The sequence below is a fragment of the Rhinichthys klamathensis genome, unplaced genomic scaffold, assembly GCF_029890125.1.
Source record: "Rhinichthys klamathensis goyatoka isolate OS25496 unplaced genomic scaffold, OSU_Roscu_1.1 h1tg000566l_1, whole genome shotgun sequence".
Classification (NCBI taxonomy): Eukaryota; Metazoa; Chordata; class Actinopteri; order Cypriniformes; family Leuciscidae; genus Rhinichthys; species Rhinichthys klamathensis.
In genome coordinates this window covers 1,587,160-1,600,972 of record NW_026607032.1, presented here as the reverse complement: position 1 = coordinate 1,600,972, position 13,813 = coordinate 1,587,160, and the positions used below count along the sequence as shown (strand labels likewise).

General features: G+C 39.5%; 1 protein-coding gene across 1 annotated transcript; it reads right to left on the bottom strand.

The window, feature by feature from the left end:
• Window positions 1-557: 557 nt before the first annotated feature.
• prpf4ba (pre-mRNA processing factor 4Ba) lies at window positions 558-12,987 on the bottom strand. Its single transcript, XM_056239483.1, has 15 exons — window positions 12,896-12,987; window positions 11,419-12,567; window positions 10,888-11,028; window positions 10,062-10,208; window positions 9,896-9,977; window positions 8,934-9,141; window positions 3,929-4,002; window positions 3,506-3,596; window positions 3,274-3,421; window positions 2,937-3,074; window positions 2,692-2,845; window positions 2,492-2,606; window positions 2,202-2,353; window positions 2,015-2,101; window positions 558-1,641 (listed from the first exon to the last, which is right to left on the bottom strand). Exons 1-15 carry the CDS (start codon window positions 12,940-12,942, stop codon window positions 1,438-1,440), a joined length of 2,937 nt encoding a protein of 978 aa, XP_056095458.1. The 5' UTR covers window positions 12,943-12,987; the 3' UTR covers window positions 558-1,437.
• Window positions 12,988-13,813: the final 826 nt, after the last annotated feature.

The following is a 13,813-nucleotide window of genomic DNA, read 5'->3' as shown; positions in this document are numbered from 1 at the left end:
GGTATGTCTATCGGAGGCAGTACACTGAAGGTGCTTGGTCCATTGCAAATACTCGGATTCACTCTTACCCTCAATGTCAACCCTAAACGGTGCCAACCATTTTTGAGACAGCAACGGTCAGTCTTTTCATTCATTCTGACTGTTTTGTCTCTGTGAGAAACCACAACAGAAGCTCTGTTTCAAAACCTAGTGAGCTACCTCACTGTCTATTTTAGGCAGCAGCCTAGCGGTCATATTTGGGGTAAAATAGTTCGTTTTTAATTATTTTAATTAAACAATTTTCAGTATTGAGCAATAGTTTGGGGTCAGTAATTTTCTTTTTCAGCAATCTTTTATTCAGCAAGGATGCTACCAACTGATCGAAAGTGACAGTTAAGACATTTATAAAGTTCTGAAATATTTATATTTCAAATAAATGCTGTTCTTTTGAACTTTATATTCATCAAAAATCTAGAAAAAACGATCAAGGTTTCTACAAAAAAAATATTAAGCAGCACAACTGCTTTTTATTTAAAATTGTATTATTTCACAAAATGACAGTTTTTAACTATTTTTTTATTAAAAAAAAAAAAAAATTATTCCAACCCCAAACATTTGATTGGTAATAAATTGCATATCTACGATGCCTCACTAGGCTTTGGAACAGAGCAACAGGGAGACAAAAGGTTTTAATAGGCATCCAAATGACTTTTTTTTAAAAGCAGAAGAAGCCAAAAGGGCCTGATGACGCTTTATTTTGGGCTTGAAAAGAACGCAAAATGATGCCGTTTGTTTTGGAAGGGTTAGCTTACCTTCAGTGTACCAATAGAGGTGTACAACCTGCCTTTACAGAGGAGGCTTTCCCTGCAGACCAGGTCAAGCAGGACCCAAGACCTCAGATTCAGCAGAAACACACCTAGGGCAAGGGGCATGCCGTGGGCCTGCACGCCAGGTTGCGTTCTCACTCTCACACCTAAGGGAGGGTGGATATAGACAGCATTTATGCTGGCCTGACTCATGTCACACTCTAAACAGTCCTTGGTGGTTGAGTTATATTTGGTTTACATCAAATTCTAGAATTATACAAAATATAAGGTGTGCAAACTTAGCACAAAGATGGATATTCTTACATTCTGAACCTTGATCGTAATATCAAATATATCTGACAATATAATTTTAGCTGCTACAAGAAGCTGTGTATGAAGCATGAAATCGGAACAATATAGATTATCTTGAAAGAATTTACTCTTTACATTTTATGGGGTGCATTGTAGGTCATCTAAAATAATAATAAAAAAATAATCAAAGTAAATCTTGAGTGTGTCCTGCGCTAGAAATGACTATGAATCAGAAATGAAAATCAAATAGCATGGCAATAAAATATGCAAATGTCTTTTTGTTGTCTGAGTCATATCTGCAGATACAAAACCATCATGAGTCTCTTAGGTATGCTGCTGATCATATCCTCTCCTGGATGAAAGGATGCTGTAATGCCTGGTTGATCGTGATCCGCTTGGCAGGGTCCAGCATCAGGATCTGGTCCAACAGATCTTTGAGCTGAAAGACCTTCTTTCGCTGGTCCTCTGGTAGTGCCTGGCGACCCACCATATCAATCGACAGGTCCTTAGTTGGGTTAATGGTGCTCATGATCGTGATCTTTTCCTGCACAATTAATTGGAATTAAACTGAGTTCACAATATGGCTTAGTGAGATTATCAAATTGAAAAGGCTACAATTTAATTAAATAATAATATGTACTGTGTTTTTCAGAGTAAAGCGCAGCCATTTTCATTTACACTCAGGCAGATGCTCCACACACACTCGTGAATGCATGTGTGAGCACAACATGTGCCAACCATTTTGCCAAAATTCAAATTAGAAGTGCTTATAAATGGTATGTTGTCAACAAAAGGGAAGTTTTAAGTAAAACTTTCAGTAAAATTGCAATATGATTTTTTTTACCCAAATCATGAAGCCCTAGTTATTAGGTCAAAAACAAAACAAAATGAACGTGAATGGAATATATAACACTTACCCTCTCAGTGACCTTATCAACCTCAGTGTACAAAAAGTTCAAGTTTTGGTCAAAGTGCTGGTCCTTGAACAGACCCTTCCTGATCATCTGTGAATATTAAAGAATATTTTGGTCAGTTTTTAGTATGTTTGGTTCTAATTTTCCTTTTAATTCCTAATATTATAATGTACTGTAAATTAATTCTTACTTTATTAGGCAATTTTCCTTTCAAGTCCATGGCCAGTTTTAGCATGTGGTTATTTGTCTTTCCAGGAAAAAGGATTTTTCCTGTGTAAAGCTCATATAGAGTACAGCCTACAGACCACATATCAATTCCATAATCATATGAATTTCCAATTACTGCAAAAAGAGGAAGAAAAACGCTTTAAAACTCTTAAAAACAGATTCATATTCAATGCACTAAAATGGTTTGATTTCATTTAAGTTTTTTTTAATTAGGTGCAGTTGCTTTCTTAGTTCAATTCACAGCACACTTACCGATCTCAGGTGCCCTGTAGAAACGGCTGACCAGATATGGTGTTATGTCATTGTCAGAAACGTGAGACGCTGAGCCAAAGTCGCACAACTTGAGGATGGTCTTGGATTCGTTCACCTTCAGGGAGAGTCAAATACATTCATCTTATAAGACAGAAATGAAAGCTAGAGTCCAATATTTACAGCAAGAGAATGTGACCCACCAGAATGTTGTCAGGTTTGATGTCAGCATGCAGAATGTAGCAGCGTTTGAGGAGTTTGAGGGCCAGGAAAAGCTGCTGGCTGTACGAGCGCACAGCCTTGATGTGAAGCCCAACGTCCTTGCCATACTTCCTCAACACCTCCCGCAGGTTCATGCTAAAGCAAGAAAACAAGAAAGTTGCTTTAATAAAAGAACTCAAGCTCCCTTGATAGATTCACATGCATAGATTCTTGTTGACTAATGTACCTGAGTGGTTCGAACACTAGGCACAGATGTTGCTTGTGATAAAAGTGTCTAAATAGCCGCAAGCAGTGGAACTTATCATCTGCATCGGCGTCGTTCAGTTTTTTCAGAAACTCCAACTCTTTGAGGCCCGTCTTTTGCCTGTGGGACAAACCAAGGGCTTCGGTCACATGAAGACCAAATCCACATCTACTCTAAATCTAAGTTCTTGTCTAAATAAATCCTTACAACACAATTAGACATATCAAATCGCAATGTATGGTGTTGGTTAAGAAATCCAACTGTAGCAGACAGAAATGTTTAAAGGCTAAGCATTCAGTTTTTAAGGGAAACGTCTTACATCATCTCATTGTTGCGTATTATTTTCACTGCCACTTCCTGATTGGCTCGGGGCAAGTCTCTGGCTCGGATAACATTACTAAAGACACCCTGTCCAGTGTAGCCATACACCCCATACCGTTTGTCCAACACCTCGCCAATGTTCACACCTGAATACATTAAAAGAACAATCACGTTTTAACATGGATTCCACAGATTTAAATACAGCATTTGCTACAAGACAACAAACTCACGGTAATAGCCCTCTGCATCTGTCCAGTTATCTCTGAGACTTGGGTTCTCCTTAAAGTCCTTTCCAATGCCTGCGGCTCGTAACCTGGCACTCTGCGGAGAGAGATTAGATGTGGAATTGTCATTGTCAACACAACTGAATTCAGAGAGTTGATTAAAACGTTCATTCATGAATGAGTGACTGACACCGTACGAGACCATTTCAAAGTCTGAGAGGCCTCGAGATCCAGTGAGCGCCACAGAGTCAGATTACCCACTTAAAAAAAAAAAGCTTTGAACAATGTTTCCAGAACAGAAACAACAGCTTGCACAGGACTATGCAACTCTACCTGTAGAGATCCCCTTACATGGACAAATTCAATCAAATTCTGGGGCTTGCAAAGCCACTGACCTATACAATGGAAAGCAGGAACTTGGCTACTCACGTCAAAGTAAGCAGCGAACATGTCATCTGACTCTGTGAACATATCAGGGGCTGCTGGCTTTTTCAGATTAGCACCTAAAGAAAAAGAACAATGATGCAATGAAAGGAACGTAGAATCGCTAATAATGTATCAGACCACCTTGCATTACATCAGAGTGAATGTTTCATGTCTCATATTTTAATGACCGTTTCCGCATCTTCCTAAACAACTAATATGAGAGCCGTTTTGGACTTATACTTAAGTGGTGGATTCTGGGATCCACTGCTGCTTCAATATATATATAATGAGTGATTATAATGAAGGTATTAATCAATATTTTTCCTTCTAAATATCACATGAGTTGAATGACTTCTTAAGGCTTATGAGATTTTACTTTGTTATAGAAGTTACCAGTGTGATTGCTGAAGTGTTCTTTTCATGTATTCTTTAATGTCTGTATTAAATATCTGAGAGGTGACTGAAGGGTCTGGCCCATTTCAGAAATGCAGTAACAGTGCTTGCTCATTTAGTCCGGCTTCCAGAAATTAATTATGGACTTCTTTAACATATGTCACTTCATTCATCTGCTTTTCTCGGGTACCCTGACATCTATGGTCACAGAGGTCATTGAAGTCTCTAGTTTAAGGGACCATTTCTTTGTTAAAGCCTTACTTTACTGTTAGATTAAAAGTGTCCTCTCATTGAGAGAAAGAACATATTATCTTGATGTTTTGAGAAGACTCTCCTGTTTATAGTTAGAGCCTGGACAAATCCAACCTTAAAGAAGCTGTGTGTCGGTGTGTGTGTTAGTATTCTTGGTTACAGGTTAAGGAACAAGTGGCATTATTGGAGATTGACTGACTTGTTTTCTTCGACATGCTGGCACCTGGACACACAATTTTGTGACCTCGGACGAACACAGGGTCCCGACTCCCTAATCAGGGTCCTGGTGGCAGCCGTAAAGACTAAGGAGATATGCTACTGCCTATCTGTCCATGTGTGGAAAATTACTATGTTTATCTATTTCTTAGCCAATCAGAATCTTTTAACCTGAAGCAAGGACGTAGCTTAGACCTTGGTGAAGGGTATAATTGCTGTGATCTTTGTAACTGTAAGCGGGGCGGCCTACGAACTCCAGGTGAGTCTTGAAGCTGAACTTCTGCCTGATGAAACTGCAAACTATCTTCAGTAAAATTTTCTGTTAATTTATTATAATTCTGACTCTTGTCTTAAATTGACTGCACTTCTAACTCCTGGTCTTAATTAATCACATCTGGTCCTTGGGTCTTTAACTGTATATCCCCCAACAATACCAGGGTACCCCCAGGATCCCAAACTTAAATTCAAGGCTTTTTAAGACCTTTTTAATACCATTTCAAATGAAATTCAATGCCAACTTCGTACCCATTCCGACAGAAGTATGAGGGGAAAATGTCAAATCTGTATACATTTTAAACCCTAGAAACTAATTATGTACAAGGAGGCTACTTGAATTAAATAAAACATTTTACTTAAATTATCAGTCATATTTAATACATACGCAACAGCATTGTAGCGCGCACGTGTATGTAGGCCAGTGTTAATTTTGGCAGCCATTTTTGATTTACGAAAATGCTTATTGGTCTTAATCACATTTGAGTCATCCTGTTTTTTATAGTTGTAGTTGACGAAAAGTCTTTGCATTTTTTGTCAACTTTTAGTCAAACTGCAGTTACTTTACTTTTGGTAGTTATTTTATAGCCATGTAGTCTTTAGACAGAAAATGTAATAATAATTATTCTCTCTAGGCCAATTCAATTAAGCTTATGAGAAATTATTGAAATTGCACTCTTTAGCAGTAGCACTTGTGCAGTTCTACATAATTTGGTTCTCCAATGTTTTAGAGTGCCGTACCCCCTGGTGCAGTCACACCTTTTCTATTAAGGGACAAGATTTGCCCCCTTTAATACATTTTTCCATTTCATTTTTTACCTTTGTAATACCTTAAAAAGAAAAAAAGAAATAATGCTTTAAAGGCACACTGTGGAACTTTTCAACCTTTATAATATATTACCAAAACCCATTGAGATGGTACATCGACTTACAATAGGTTGAATGACACGTCTGCCAAAGCCTGAAGGTGTCTGTATCGCTTTTCCTAGCACTATGTAACTTCGGGGTTCGGGTAGGAACCCGAGCACAAAAAGAACTACAAAATTCGACCGCTTTACGGCATACGTCACTTCCCCCACCACCCACAACTTCCTCAGATTCTGACGTGAGTGCTCAACTCGCGTTTGATTGCCGTCTGTATGTTTTCGTCATGGCCGAACCAACAGCTACAAGGAAGAAGGCAAAGGTTTTGTCAGAGGACACTAAAAAAAAGTAAAAGGCATAGTGACAAATGAAAAGCCAGGACGAGGATCACCATTGGTCTAGCGTTCGCTCGCTGGCGTGAGCTACAGGAGGAGGAGGGGTGCCCGACCGATGCTGACGCTTGCCTGCACACAAATGCCGTTTCCAAGGTGACACAGGAAAATCATATAAGCAGTGTAGTATTTTCTGGTATTCCGGCCACAGCCGATGGTGTTATGAGTGTAATAAAATGCCCACAGCCCATTGTTCATTTCTACACACAAACACAGCCCGCCACAGTGCAGGGCTCGAACAAATAAAATCGACTGAATGTAGTGAACGTTCCCACGACTCAGTGCCCACAAACACTACACACAACATGTCCCACGGTTTCTGTAAAACGAAACCAACACACATAAGTTACAGTCAGCTCAGGCCGACGGTGTTTTTAGTGCAGTAAATGTGCCCGGCCCGCCGTCCCGCGCCCACATTCACTCACAGACATGTTAGCACTAAGCCGCTCGTTCTCTCTCAGCAGACTGCTATAAGGGAATCGAGCGCGGCCAGGCTGCCCGCCTCAAACACTGCAAGCACACACAATCTAAAGACACGGGAAGCTGACAAGGGGGTAATCCATCGACCGGAAGTTGAAGCCGGCCGGGTGCCGCCATGTTGTAGCAGAACTTCACTTGCGTTAGCATTTCCATTGACTCCCATTCATTTTTGCGTCACTTTGACAGCGAATAACTTTACATCTGAGGCGTTTAAAGACTACATTTGTCCATTATTTATTTCTAAAGAAACACGACAATGTATAAAGGGCTCCATTACCTTCTATGTTACACTATGGCCCCGTAGAAACAGATTTAGTAAAAATAGGCTAACGATTGCGTCATAACCACTCGACTCTCTGTCGCGCTGTACAGAAGTTACCGTACAGACAGGAGGAGAAGCTCGCAGGCAATCGGGGGGACGTCCCGTCAAGGGAGAAGCCCATAGATAATGAGTCCATAAAAGCAACGGAATACTTACTCCTGCTCACTCACGCCAAAGAACGTTTTGCTCAAGTTCCCCGTCTCTGCAAGATTAACGTTGGCAGTTTTCACGCACAGCTACTAGAAGAGTAACGTCTGTCAGACAGGTTGCTCACGTCATCAAGCTTAGTTTGAGTCGGTCTGAGTCTGCGCGTCAGGAACGGAAGTTCTCAAAAATCGCTAAAAGTGGGCTTCAACTGTCTCAACTGAGTTCCAATGAGATCGCTCTGTCCATTTCTTTTACTGTCTATGGAAGCTGACTCACTGTCTATGGGCGGACCGGTTGACTGTTTGTTGACTTTTGCGACAGTGCTGCGGAGCTTGTGGCCTCTAGGGACGCTAGACGTGAAAGTTACAGGTCGAGCGCCACTAGTGGCCAAAAGTTCCGCAGTGTGCCTTTAAATAAAACAATGTTCATTAAATTTGCAATGTTAAAAAACATTAAAATCGCCAGTAGATGGCAGTAACTCACTATCTTTATGAGTGAGTCTTTGAGTCATTCATTCATTGAATCTCACGATTCGTTCAAAGCCACATATTTCGTTGCAAAACAGAGCAAGCCTGACAATGCTGTTTTAAATGTAGTACATCACTTAATGTTACCCTTTTTTCTTTTCTTTTTTTACTGTTGTATAAAATCAATGTCACGTTTGAAATCATGTGGATATTCGGGAAACATTGCATTCTTGCTCTTATGAACACTGGTGGATATCTCAGCCTGCATTTTGATCGCAGATTTAGTCGCACAAACAGCGCAAGCGGCTCGTGACAGAACACAGACCGACTGAATGACACTTGAATTTAAGTAGAAAATCTTAAATAGCGATCGCTGAACTCCAGCTTGTCTGTGTTTTCAGATCATCCGCGCTTCTTCAGCAGTGTAGAGAGAACGCGCGCGCATGGTTGCCAGATACTATTGAAAAGACCGGGTAGAAAATATGTTCTTTTAACAGAAAAGCTCTTATTTGGGGTTTAAATTCTGTCATTTGTGGCCACAGCGGATTAAACTAGGCTATCTTGTTCTGTACCTCACTTGCCTAGTAACCATAGTAACGGTGCGCACGCTTTTTCTGCTATGACGTGGAGCGCGAGGTGCACTCAACGCTGCATACATTTTGAATTAGCCTACATTAGTAACAGTTAATTTTGTTACGGTATGAACTTAATCCTAGCAAAGGCAAAAAAATATATAAGACCTTTGTAACGAAATCCAAGACTTTGTATACTAAATTCAAGGCTTTTAAGGCCTTAATTTGAGATGATCAAATTCAAGACTTTTTCAAGGCTTTTAAGACCCGCGGGTACCCTGAATACTGACATCTATTGGCATGGAAGTACCATTAAGCAAATGTTTTCGGTTACCAGTGCAGTCACAGAAATGTCAAACATGGGAGGGTTACCATAACAAAAGTAGTAGTATGGATGTGAAACTTTGAATCCAATCCATTTAGTCTTTTATTTAATTCTAACGCAATATTTTTTGTTTATAATGAAAATAATGGACTAAACCACTGATTTGACTGAAGTCTTTATCTCATGTGAGTGTACATCATTTTAAACGTTTGTCAATCAATATCAACTTTTTTGTTGTGTAAAACATTTTTAAGTGAAAAGGACATCTACATGTTTAATTAAAGATTATATTGCAGATGACATACCTGTTTTTTCTTGAGAGACAAGACTATGCTTCGCCTTCACATTATCCTCAAATGTATCCAGGTTCTCTTGCTCATAGGCTTTGACATCAGCAGCCACACGCTCAAGGATGTCATCAGGTGACGGCGATCGGCTGCGAGTGCTACTCTGAGGACTGCCGTGATCTGAGAGTCCTGACATGTTACTGTCCTCATTCTCTGGCTTATATTTCTGTACAGGACATAATATACAATCACATTATATCATATATACTACAAACGTTAGGAGTCGGTAAGATATATATATATATAAAAAAGTAATTAAAAAGACCTCTTATGCTCACCAATGCTGCATTTAAAGGGTAACTAAACCCTAAAACAACTTTTTTTAGTTAATGATCTGTAAGACTGGGGCTTTATTAATGCTGTTCATTGATTCAAGTAATTTTTTTGACATTTGGTATAAAGTGTTTTAATTCTACAATATATGGTGTAAAAACGTCTGAGTGCTGCCCTCTTCAGGTTGAACGGTGGCTACTGCAGTTGAATTTTCCTATTGGAAGTTGTGGTGCCCTGTGACGTAAAAGGGTACCAGCTAACCACGCCCTTGCCTACAGAGAGAGACGCGTCTCAGGTGCAAAAAATACAGTAAAACAGCAATATTGTGAAATTATATAACAATTTTAAAAAACAGTTTTTTCCTATTTTAATACATCCCTATGATGGAAAAACTGAACACACACAGACACACACACGGAGCAGTGGGCAATTTGGGGTTAGGTACCTTGCTCAGAGGCACCTCAGTCATCTCCTGCCGATATTGAGAATCGAACCAACAACCTTCGGCTTACCAGTCTGACTCTCTAACCATTAAGTCACGACTGAAGGGAAATTTCTCTCCCCACAAAAAAATATTATTGACCCCAAACATTAGTGTATGTCTAACACAAAGTAAAAGCCATAGCATAAATTAAAAATATTCTGACCTGCATGATGGCCAAGCGCTGAAGCCTCCTCTGCTCTATCAAAGCCTCCTCGTCCTCTTCATCAATGTCATAATCCTCAATCCTAGACACAGATTGTAGTATTCGTATTTAAAACCAAATACGATCAACAACAATGAAGCAAAACATAATTTTCCTTAATACTCACACTTCATCATCTGAGTCCTCCTGCTCAGCCTTCATTCCTTCAGACAGACTGCCCTTAAACATGTCCTCTCTTTCCCTGCTCCTTCTCCTCCGCCTTTCCTGTGATCCTGAACGCACCTGCTGTCTGCGCTCCATCCTGTCACGCTCCCTAGATCCACACAGTATTAATTCAGTTTTAATGCTACTGAGAGATTAAAAGGGGCATTACAAAAAGAAACGCACTTGTTTGGGGCTTAATCACAGTAGGGGTAAATCATCTGCTTTACACATTCTGTGTAAAACTAATCCATTTGAATCGAGCGGTTTAGTCCAAATTTTCTGAAGAGACTTGATCCCCTTTATATGATGAACAGATTTAATTTAGGATTTTATTCACATATGAACAATCAACAAACAGAAACTCAACCAAACCTCCCTGATGCACGAGAACAAACCTCTTGAGGAAGCTCCAACGTGCTGTGTAACACATGACATAATGAATCTAATTTGGTTAAAGCGAACATGCTTGAGCTTCCATTTACCACAATTGCTGTCTGAGTTTATGAGTGTTTATATATATATTATGTAAATAAAATCTGTTTATCATATAAAGCAATCGTGTCTCTTCAGGATTTTTTTTAATAAACCGCTCAATTCATATGGATTAGTTTTATGATCTCTTATGAACTTTTTAAAGCATCAAAGTGGTAGTTGTGTAGCTGTCAATGGAGGGACAGAAAGCTCTCCCATTTTTAGCTCACCGAAATTTTTAAGCCTCTTGGATAGTTGTATCCTCTAAATGAGGAGTTGCAGTGTTGCAGATTTAAAAGCTACAGTACACCAGTCACCTGTATCTGAAAGGAGACCTGCTGCTTCGTCTTCTGGGAGAACGGGACCTTCGTCTGAGAGGCGAGTGGTTTAACCTTCGTCTGGAGCTCAGACAAGGACTCTCGTCTCTATGGCCCCCTACCTCATCACGAGATCGCATCCTGTGAGTATAACAAAAAAGTATGAAAACGAGTATAAAAAAATAAAAAAAAGATTTTTGGGTAACAAGGAGCATTCATATAAACAATATTAGTAATAATAACAATGTGTTTATAAACTAATATAGGCCTATATCATTTATTAATAGTTTTTTTTTTTTTTTTTTATACTATTACAGTATTTATTAATTCATTACTTATTAATTTATATTCATATTTTTTTATCTAATATTTTTTTAAAATAGTTTTATTAAACAATAACAACACTGATTGAATACAGATGCAATTACAAAAAAATGTATGGTGGAATTCTAGCCAGCTTGAAAAGTTAGAGCAATGACACAATCGTTTCTATCAAAGATTTAAATGAACAGAGCAAGACAGAAAAATAACCTGTCATTGGGGAGTCTCTGACGCTCTTCTTCTCTCCGTCTCCGCTCAACCGACCGAGATCGCCCTCTCCTTGGAGGGGATCTTTTTTGGCATGAAGATCTATCCTGTCTGGATGCCCTGTCTGTGCTCTGCACAACAGGGAAGCGTTCCGGTGAGCGGAGGCTGTGCTGTTCTGGACCTTGTTTTCTGCTAGGAGATCGATTCTCTTTTCCTGATGAGGCTTCTTTTAAGGGTGCCTTTTCTGATTTCTTGTCTCTCTCCCTGTCAGCTTCTAGCAAGTTGGTGTTTCTTTCTTTAGATCTAGATTTGCTCCTTCTCGCTGAGGATCTGTGGTCTACAATTTGCTCTTCGGGCCATGTAGCTGATTTTTTGTTGCTTGATGGCAATCCCTTGGACTTCACAGGAGATATGGATCTCTGACCACCGTCTTTGGATCCCTCAATGCTTCGGGATCGTCTCTGCTCCCTCGCCTGGCTGGGACCACTAGGCCTTTCAGAGATATTAACATCTAACCCAGTCTTACTAACTCTAATTTCTGATTTATGAGCCTGGACTGACATCTCGTCAGACGTGCTTCTGCCTTCCAGCAGAGAATAAAAATTTTCATCATCTATGCAATCCTGTCGAGATCTTTCAGCATGTCCCTTAGCCATTACATAGTCATTGAGATCTTGTCTCTGTTGTTCACCATTTTGCACAGCCACCTGGACCTCGCCATCCTCCTCTGAATCGGAGTTATAACCCTGTAATATCAGTCCCATACCTGATTGCACAGCCCCTTCCATTAGCTCATTATCAAGCTCTGCTTGAATCATGGCCCTCTGTTTCTCCAGATCCTCCAGAGCAGCAAGGTCATCAAATCTGGATCGCTTTGGAGAGATGACAGCACCTTCATAACCAGCAGAACAGTCTTTATCGTCGTGGAATGAGTCTCTGTGTTTCCGCTTATGTTTGTGTTTGTACTTGTGCTTGTGGTCCTTCTCATCTGGTAAGGGATATTTATGTTTTCTATGCTTGCTTCGATGTTTGTGTTTCTTTCTCTTGTGTCTTTCCACCCTTGCGAAGTCCATGTTATTTGCTTTTCTAGCTCCATCTTCACCGGATACATGTTCATTTTCATCCACGCTGTCAGAGCTCTCCATATTATCCCTGGAAAAGTGTAGAGAATAGTCTACTTTCCAACAAGCACAACAAAGATATAGGCTGGTTTGCTAGGATGTATGATGATAAATGTCTACAATTAGAAGGTATTAAAGACTTATGTTTCATTGTTGTTGGTTTAAACTTTAAAGTATATAGAAAAACACAGCTGGTTTACGTCGACCAGAGACGGACAGAAGTGTTAACAGATATTGACTGAAAACTGCATGTCAAACCAGTTGTACGGAAACGTTTTCATTTTCAATACATTTAACTTTTATTTAAATATCTAAATACCAAAATAATGCGATATGAAGTCCGTAATTGTGTAACTTACACATAATCCTTCGCTATGGTTTTGGCTAATGCGTCCGTGTCCGCCATCTTGATCCTGCTGTGCTGAGTTGTTTGGGGGGGAAAAGAGTCGATTCATAATTCAGTCTGGCTTTGATACCATTACTAACTTTAAAATAAATAAACAATCAACTTGTCTTCCAAATATTAATTTTAAAGGGTTTTAACATTTTCCTCTCACTATACATTATAAAGTGGCTATCCGCAAAGGGAAATTTTAACTGAACTGACTGAATCACTGAATCGACACACCAATCGGTTAGGTTCATTGGGTCATTCTTTTACCAAACAACGCATGCGCAGTGTGTATGAAAAGCTGACGAACGAAGGGATCTTAGAAAATGACTTGTCTACGAACAGTTGTCGATTTAGTGTTAACTATTTCTACACAGTTTTAAATTAGGGTCGTGCACGAAAACAACGTTTAATTTTGTCTGTACAGAGAACAATTATAGCAAATGTCTCATTTTATGCTGTGGATTGTAATTTCGCCTTGGTCCCTAAACCGCACATTTGCTTCCGCAGCACAAGCTACGTAATTTAAAGACACCACTCTGTTTGATGCAGGTACGTACATAATTTACACATATTACCGGACACTTTATTAGGTACACGTGTTCGCTAATATCTAATCCGAACCTTTTAAATTAATATTTGAAAGACAGTTTGATTGTTTATTTTAGTAAGTTACTGGTATCACAGTCAGACATTGTGAATCGACTAACGTTATCTTCGTCAAACAATTCAGCACAGCAGGATCTTTCAAAAATAACAGAAACATCAGAATGGGAGAAAGGTAATATAAGTGATTTTGAACGGGAAAATGAAAGGCCTGTTTCTATTTGTCACTCTCACTTGATTGCAATAATTTGGCCACAACCACGACTTAAGCATCTTAATC